This window comes from Tupaia chinensis, unplaced genomic scaffold (assembly GCF_000334495.1).
Source record: "Tupaia chinensis unplaced genomic scaffold, TupChi_1.0 Scaffold000429_1, whole genome shotgun sequence".
Classification (NCBI taxonomy): Eukaryota; Metazoa; Chordata; class Mammalia; order Scandentia; family Tupaiidae; genus Tupaia; species Tupaia belangeri.
This window is the reverse complement of record NW_006159934.1, coordinates 1,733,912-1,742,874: the sequence shown is the minus strand read 5'-3', so window position 1 is coordinate 1,742,874 and position 8,963 is coordinate 1,733,912. Positions and strand designations below refer to the sequence as shown.

General features: G+C 51.4%; 1 protein-coding gene across 1 annotated transcript in view; it reads right to left on the bottom strand.

Annotated features, from left to right (window-relative positions):
• Positions 1 to 1,019: 1,019 nt before the first annotated feature.
• RCC1L (RCC1 like) overlaps positions 1,020 to 8,963 on the bottom strand; it is a gene marked incomplete at its 5' end in the record, with an annotated part of 29,426 nt that continues 21,482 nt past the window's right edge. The window contains 1 exon segment of the mRNA XM_006155009.3: positions 1,020 to 2,026. Within this exon segment, the coding sequence (XP_006155071.3) occupies positions 1,949 to 2,026 (78 nt within the window). The 3' untranslated portion in view covers positions 1,020 to 1,948.

Here is an 8,963-nt window from a genome sequence, read left to right as displayed (position 1 = left end):
GTGGTGTGGCCATCCCCCCAGGGGGTGATCTCTCGCTTTCTGTCTCCACCTGGCAATCTGCCTTTAAAAAAAAAATGCAGCCAGCAGGTGGCGTGAGGTTAAAGTACCTGGATTTCACATGGCCAGCTGAGCAGTGAGTCTGTACCCAGCAGCTTGGAAACACATCAGGTGATGTACATGCATGCCCAAAATCCCAGGAGGGAAATGGAAGAGAAGGGATTGTGATGTGACCATCCCTCCTGCGGCATGCTTTCTCACTCTCCCACTCCCCATCTCTGCCCCTGGTGAGCACACAAGCCCTATAGCAAATTAAAAAAACTAAAAATGAAAGGGCAGCCCTCCCAGCGCAGCCAGGCCCCTACCTGCCTGTACCTCTCCGCAGCCTGGGTAGCCACCTAACATGCTTGGACTGTCATCACGTGTCATGGTTCCCTCCGGAGGCAGAGATGTCTGTCACCACATGACCCAGCATGAACAGGACCTGATGCCTGGGGGCACGCAAGTACCGTGGTGTGAACAAACAGAAGGAACAGGGCTCAGGCTGCATGGTGACGCAGTAGTAAGTTACGACACTCTGAGAGGGTGACCCACATGGGACGCTCCCGACCCACACCCAGAGGCCTCTCTGAGAACCCCAGGCATGTGCATGGCCATGATCCGAGGCCAGCCGAAAACAGGGGGTGGATCACAATGCCAGGACCCTCTTGGGGGTGCGTTCAGTCACTGTGTGGGTCCATCTCTGTCTCTACCTCTTGGGAGAAATAAACTTAGAAAGGCAGGGAGGAAGGGCTGGAGCTAGGCAGGCGGGAGGGAGGTCCCGGTTGGAGACGTGAGCACGGTACCTTCTCCAGTTGAACCCTGGGAGTAGAACCTGTGGAAAGCAGCCCTCCAGCAGACTGTCTTCTGAAGTATTCTTCACTGGCTTCTATCTGCCTCTTTACCCAAAGCCTTTGTTTTTAAAAGCTAATTGCTAAACTATAAAATTTTTAAAACCCTCTTTGGTTTTTAAAAATCAAAAGGCAGAAAATAGAATTTTATTCCAAAAAAGATTTTTTTAAAAGATGTTTTGAAGGGAAAAAGACAGGTTCCCATTACTAAATCAAATGTTTTTCATGATTTCTGAGTCTTTCTTCCCCGGGGCTGGCCCCTCAGCCAAGCTTTTGTGGATGTGTTCAACGCCTTCAGCCACAAGAATCTGGCCCCAGTCTTCCTGTGGGGGCTTCCCTTTTCCAAGCCAGGCAGCGAGGGTGGCTCCAGGGCTGGATAGCCACAGCTCTGTGGGGTGGCCGGCTGGCACACAGCGGTCGCTCCGTGGGGGATTCCAGTCCAAGGAATTTCGGGCTGTTCCTTGTGTCCTACCAGCAGGCCTGTCATACTGCCACCAACCAGACATGGCTGCCTGAGCAGTGTGACCTGAACGCAACGCTGGCAAGGCCAGGCTGCTCCCCTGGCTAAACTGGGGCTCGGCCAGAAGCACACGCACAGCCAGCCCAGGCGCAAACCGCGAGGCCCGGGCGACAGCTCTCCTGAGCACAGCCTCTGTCCAGCCACTGCTTGAGATCGGGCGAAAGGGCATGCTGCGAGAACCCAGGTTTTCGAAGACCAGTTTCCTGGACAAGGCGTGACACCAGAGGCCCTCGCAGGTTACCGGGACTGAGTGGAGCTATGCGACTTCCCCTTGCCCCCAGGCCCACGGGAGCGGCACTGACTCCTCGGGATCTTAGCCCACTAAAGGCAGCCATCCTGTGCCGAGTTTGGCAGGTCTCGTCCCAGCTGAGAAGGGGCCTCTTCCCGACTCCCAGGATGTACCTGCTTGTCGTGCTTGGAAAAGGTCAGGAGCCTCTTTGACCACCAAGAACCCTGGCTGGGCAGCCTTGTCTCTGCCTCTGCCAAGCAGCCCAAGTGGTTCGGAGGCCAGGGCCAGAGTTGAGCAGGTCAGGTAGGAGATTCAGAGGAAGGACTTGGCTAGGGTCACCATGTGGTCCACACCACACGCCACATCCACTGGCTCCCCAGGCATCGTCACCTGGAAAATAAGACCCAGCACAGGTTGTGAGAGAGACTGGCCCACTGGGAGGCAGACAGGCTTCACAGTCAGTCACTAAACCTCTCTGAGCCTTGGCTCCCTCCCCTGGAAACAGGGCTGCTTATACCTTCCCAGCAGGCCCAGGAGGAGAGTTAAATGTGATCATATGGAAAAGCCATCCCCAACCCTTGCCCAGCCAACAGCAGCCATCCACCCCTTTGATAGGCCACTCTGGACAAAAACAGACTTGTATGCACTGTCCTGGAATGTGCATATCCCAGAGGCCACTTCCTTTGAACATGAGAAGGGGTCACCACAAGGCTCAATGAACCAGCTCAAGAACCCTACACTCTGTCTGGGACCGGCAGATGGCATGGTGGTTAAGGGCACCGGACTCCCACATGGCCAACCGCAGCTCGAATCCCAGACCTGGCAGCTTGCTTTCTCACTGTCTTCTCTCTCTCTCCCTCTGTCCCTCTCTAGTCCAATTAAATTAATTAATTAAATAAAGTTAAATAAAATAATTCTTTAAGAAATAAAGACCTTACTCTCGGGGCTGGCAGGTGAGGTGGCATGGTGGTTGGGGACACTGGATTCGCACATGGCCAACTATGGTTCAAGTCCTAGACCTGGCAGCTTGCTTTCTCTTTCTTTCTCTCTCTCTCTTTCTCGCACATGCACTCTGTCCCTTTTTGGTCAAATTAAAATAAAGTAAAACAATTCGTTAAAAAAAAAAAAGAACCCTGGGACCAGCAGTTGGCGTAATGGCTATGTTGACGAACTCCCATGTAGTCAACCACAGTTCAAGTCCTGGACCTGGTGGCTTAAACTCAGGCCGGGCTAAGAGCCCAAGAGGAGAGTGGAGGAGAAGGGTTTGTGGTGTGGCCGTCCCCCCGGGGGGTGATTTCTCGCCTTCTCTCTCCATGTCTGTCTTTCTAGTGAGTGCATACGCCCTGTAGCAAAAACCTCTCAAAAAAAGAACCCTACTCTCGGGGTTAGCAAGTAGCATGGAGGTTAAGGTGGCTGGGTCCCACATGGCCAAATTTGCGGTTCTAGTCCTGGACCCGACAGCTTGAAAATCATACCAGGGGGGCCGGCAGGTGGCATGGTGGTTAAGAGTGCTGGACTCCCACATGGCCGACCACAGTTCGAGTCCCGGAACTGGTGGCTTGCTTTCTCACTTTCTCTCTCTCCCTCTCTCTCTCTCTCTCTGTCCCTCTCTGGTCAAATTAAAATAAATGAATGAATAAAGTTAAATAAAATAATTATTTTTTTAAAAAAATCATACCAGGGAGGTGTGTATGCGTGCCCAAAAATCCCAAAAGGAGAATGGAGAAGGGACTGTGGCATGACCATCCTCCCTGGGGGGTGGGGGTGGGTGGGTGATTTCTCACTTTTTGTCTCTCTCTCTCTCTTGTCTCTTTCTGGAGAGAGAAAAATAAACCCACTCTCAGGCCAGCTATGTGGTCTAGTGGTTAAGGGAGCCAGATCCCACATGACCAACCTCATGGTTTGAGTCCCAGACCTGTTGGCTTGAAAAACACACTGGGCATAAGAAAATGGCCTGCCTAAAACCTGCCAGGATGGAGAAATGGAGGAGAAGGGATTGTGGCATGACCATATCCCATTGGGGGTGCTTTTCCCCTTTCCCTCTGTGTACTCTCTGGCAAAAAAAAAAAAAAGGAGAAGAAGAAAAAGAAACTCACTCTCTTGTGCATTGGAAACACTCTCTTGCCTAATGGGTCTAGTTGGGAACCAAGCCTCTCGGCCCCTTGTCTTCAGTTCACCTGTCACCCAGCTCCAGACACAGGTAGCCTGAGTTCCAAGTCATGGCTGCCCACAAGGAGGAACATTTGCTGCATCTCAAGACACCAGGACCCAACAACACAGCCCATCGGGACTGACGACATGTCATCACAGGAAGCCCCAACCCTCAAGGTGACAGAAGATAGCCCTGTTCCAATGTGGCAGTTGGAACCCCTTTGCCTTGGGGGCTGCTCCTCATCCTACAGCCTTGCCTTGGAAACGATACCCCAAACAATCACAGGTGTGCCAGAGTCACACAGCAGGCCAGTTCTCCAGGAAAGGTATTTTTTCTTTCTCTGTCTTGCTTATTATCATTATTGTTATGAATGGGTTAAGGCATTCATGGGTCAGCAGGTAGCATGGAGGTTAAGGCAGCTGGATCCCACATGGCCAACTGCATGGTTCAAGTTCCAGATCCAGTGGCTTGAAAGCCACACTAGGCACATGTTGTGTGCATGCCCAAGACCCCAAGAGGAAATTGGGGGAGAAGGGATTGCAGCATAGTCATCTCCCCTCAGAAGGCGTGCTTTCTCACTTTCCGCCTTTCTCTCTTGGTGTCTCTCCAGTGAGCATGCACCCTACACCAAAAACTAAAAAAATTAAAAAGGCATTCACATAGCCACAATACAAAAGAACATTTGATGAAAAAGAGTAAGGTATAAAGTATCTTTAATACCACTCCTGTCAGGGCCAGCAGGTGGCATGGTGGTTAAGGGTGCTGGAGTCCCACATGGCTGATGGTGGTTCAAATTCCAGACCTGGCCTTCTTACGTTCTCTCTCTCAGTCCTTCTCTGGTCAAGTTAAAATTAATTAATTTAAAATAATAGTTTTTTTTTTAAAAAAAACCACCACTCTTGTCATCTTGTGCCCTACTCCCCATCTTCCTCTGAACTAGAAACTACTCTCTCTTTTTAAGTTTATTTTATTCATTTTATTCATGATAGTACGTGTACACACAAAAAAGAGTGGAGCATCCTCAACAGAGTCTTGTCATGCCACGATCCTTGCTCCTAGTCCTCCAGCTCCTCAGGACCTTGGGTACATCCACAGCCCAGTGTGATTTCTAACCGACCTGGGACCTGAACCTGCATTTGGACATGTGGCTTCCAGCACTGCGGTTCAGTTCACCACTGACTATCCTACCAGGCTGGGCCTGAAACTACCTTCAACTGCTTTCTGCTTGTCCTTCCAGAAGTTCTTTATGCAAAGAAAAGCAGATACAGACTCGTTCTTGGGACAGTGAGAAGACGGTGCGCCGCATGGCTTGCCCCTGGGACCCTGCCAGAACACCGACACTTGCTCTGCTGATGGAGCCCAATTTACTCATCCTTTCCTGATGGCAGCACCCGGCGGGCGGCAGGACAACCGGAAAGGGGATTCGTAGCAGTTTACTACGCTTGCAAGGGAAACGCCTAATCCAGATGGCCTGGCCTAAAAGCAGAGGCGGCAGGCGCTGACCCCGGAGCTTTGTACCCACAAGGCCATTAGGGACTCTGGGCCAGCAGGCAAATAGATGGCATTAACGGAGCCATGCTGCCTCCTCTCCCTCCCTAAACAAATGCCCTTAGCAGAACCTATTACAGAAACCACTGAACAAACAAAAACGAGTGCCTCAGTTCACCTGGAAGGTGCCAGGTGCAGGAGGGATGCCAGACTGGCCAGGGAGCAGAAAACATGCTGCCTCAGGCCCGGCAGCCGGCCCGGCTGTACTCCTAGCAACCTTTCAGGCCGTGAGAGTGCTATGTTTGCCTTTCCTGGGGAAAGCACCGCTCTCCTCCCCGATCTCTGCCAGTCAGCTGCACTTAAGCACCGACGTGCTTGTTCCCAAGTGCCCTGCCATTAGCACCTGGAGCAGAGTAAACTCACGGCCTCCTTCACTCACCAGGACCCACTATGGTAAACTTTGCCGAGACTGGCCTTAGAATAAGGGCCTGGCTTCTCAGCCCTCCCTGGGGAGCAGCAGGCGGCTCCTTGAGGTTCTGACTCCTCCTGGCCAGCAGTTGCACATGAAATCTGAACCACATCCAAGAGAAGACTGCCCTCAGCCATGTTTTATTTTTGTCCTAGTCAAGGTTAAAAGGAGTTTCTATTCTAAACCAATTCACACTCACAACACTACTGCAAAGGGAAACAGTTCCAAAACCAGAACCAGATTTAGCCTGGGCAACTCTTAAAAGTTTGAGCAGATTCAGGGCTAGCAGGTGGCATAGTGGTTAAGGTGCTGGATTCCCACATGGCTCTCCGTAGTTCTGGCAGCTTGCTTTCTCACTTTCCCTCTCTCTCAAGTCAAATGAAATTATGATGATGATGATGATGATAAATAGTATTAAAATGAATTCTTTAAAAAAAAAAAGTTTGAACAGATTCAATGGAGGGACCGCCTTCTCTTTCCCACCAGGGGAAAGACAGCATGATGAGGTCAAGTACTGCAGAGAGTGGAGGCCTAGGAGCTGCAAGGAGAAGTGAGGCCACAGCCCAGCCGCCATGCCCCTGCAGCTGTCCCACTCACCCTTGGCGCACTGCACTGATGATTTTCAAGCCTCCAGGTCCAGGACTCGAACAGTCGACCACGCAGGAGTCCAGTGACTTAACTACCATGTCACCTGCTGGTCCCAAGAGTGCACAAATTTTAAAATGAACCTCTTTCCTGTGTTGCTGGAACCACCCACAATCTGGGGCTACTGAGACAGCCATTTAAGGAAAGAGGCTGGGGGCCAGAAGGTGGCACAGTGGTATGCAACCGGACTCACACAGGAAAGGCCCTGTGCCCTCCTCGAGCACCCGGGCCCTGTCGGCGCAAGTCCGTGAATCTGGCCAGCTGAGACTAGGGGTGGATCATGGCATGAGAATCCTTTTGCAGCTGCCTCTCATAGAAGAAATACATAGATAAATCAAATAAACAAAAAAGATGGAAAGACTGGAGGATGGGGTTTTCTAGTCTGTGTCCCAAATCCACCTAGCCCTGAGCTGCGGAGCCCACGGCAAGGGAAAAGCATGCAGGCCACAGGCAGAGGCCCCAGTTCAAATCAGACCCATGTTCACTGGCGGTGAGACTGTGGCGAGCCCCCTGCATGCACAGAGCCCACCTCCTCAGTGGCTGTGAGACTCTAGCAAGCCCCCAACATGCATACTAAGGGGATCTCAAGCCCCCCAGGCTGTTCTGAGAAGACAGCACAAACGCAAAGCTTCCCTTCACGTGCCACTATGCTCTGCCCCTTCTGTCAACAGCACGCATGCTTCCTACAGGGTGAAGGTGAAGGTCATTCAAACTCCCTGGCCTGCTCCCAGGCCTGCAATGCTCCCACTCAGAGAGGAGCCTGAGGCCAGAGGGCCCCTGCTCGGATACTCTGTACCTTTTGCTGCCTTCTCTCCACACCCCTCACAGGGAAAAGCCCACAGCTGTTAGTCGGAAGTATCTGAATCTGAACTTGGCCCTGCTCTGATAGATGTATGACCTTGAAGTAATCACGGAGTCTCTGAGTGATTCTATCAGTGTGCAGCAGGAAAACGTATCCTGCAGAGTCTGAGTTAGGGGCCCGGATGTCACCTCCTGGGCCACATACTGTGAGAAAAGCCTAATTTCTGCAAGTCTAAGAATCACTACTTAGCACCATTGCATGAGCTACAAGTGAAGCTTTACTTGAAACACACCAGGCACATACATGTGTCCAAGATCCTGACGGGCTAGAGGGCTGGGGGCAGGGGACCACGGCATGCCAGGTTCTGCCAAGCGTGCTCTTCCCTCATTCTCCTTCTCACATGCACATGAAGTACTCCTCTATCATAAATAAAATAAATGTTTTAAACAATGAATGAAAACACTGTAGTTTTTTTAAAAAGTGAGTGTGACAGGAGAGACTGGAGTAAGGTCCAACTAACCAACAACAGCCTAACCTGATCGTCCCAGGATCTGCCCTCGCCGATCCAAGCCCAGCTGCTGCCAGCACTCTGCCAGAGCCCTCACTTCCCATCCCGGAGCTCACATGCAGCAGGAGGGGCTGTGGCATCCAACCCAGCACTCTCCTTTCAAACCCTCCCCTTGCCAATACTCCCAGCTCTGATCAGAAAGTGACGAGGGAACAAAGCAGCTCCCTTGCACACTTAGGGCTTACCAAGCATGCAAGGAGGACAACGGCCTGACACTGAGCGTGGCTGTCACCAAGAAACAAGAGTCCCTTCCCTGGTGGCAGGATGTGGGGAAGTGAGTTAGCAGACAAACACCTGGTGCAGAAGGAACTCGACCTGGCTCTGTGGGCCCTGCCTCCAGAGCCACTCACAAGCCACCCCTGGACAAGCTACTCCAGCAGGGTTACTTGATTAAACCTCGCAGCCTGTGGGACCAGCAGAGGGCGCAATGATTACGTCACTGGACTCCCACCTAGTTGGCCACATTTCGAGCCCTGGACCCTGCCGCTTAAAACTCACACCGAGCGCATGTGCATGCATGCCCAAAATCCCAAGAGGAGAATGGAGAAGGGATTGTGGTGTGGCCATCGCCCCTGGGGGATGATTTCTCTCTCTCTCTCTGTTTTTCTCTCCTGTGAGCACACATGCCCTATAACATAAATCTCTCTCCAAAAATAAAAAAAAAAAAAGAAAAGAAAAAGAAATCTAAAACAAAATAAAAAACCTTGTGGTTCATGTACCCTCCAATTTGGAGGAAATGAGGGCAGGAAGGTAGGCCTGTGGCAGTGTTCACACGTCCAAACCCCGTAGCTTTAACTGCTTCCCAAGCTTCCACTCAGACAGAAGCTCGAAAGGAAGGTAAGAGTGAGAGCAGTGAGGAATTACCAAGAAAACAGTGGGACATGTCACTTACTGACAGTCACGTTATCTGACTGCCATCCACATCCACTAACTGATACGTCCCCACACAGGGTGGTATTTCCAGGCTTGGCAAATAAGCTGGCAAGCCCGGACTCCCGGTAACGACTTTAGTGTACCAATATTTGTTTCTAAGACGGTTCAGGTCTCTATTTCGACTTGTTCTCTTAGAGACTCCGCCCACAGTTTTTAATAGAGCGTCAGTGCCTACTGAGTTCACAAAGAACCAGGAGAAACAGCAGCCACGAGAAGGGCCAATGTAAACAGTCCTTAAAAATGCCAAGTGCGGAACCAGCAGGTGGCGTA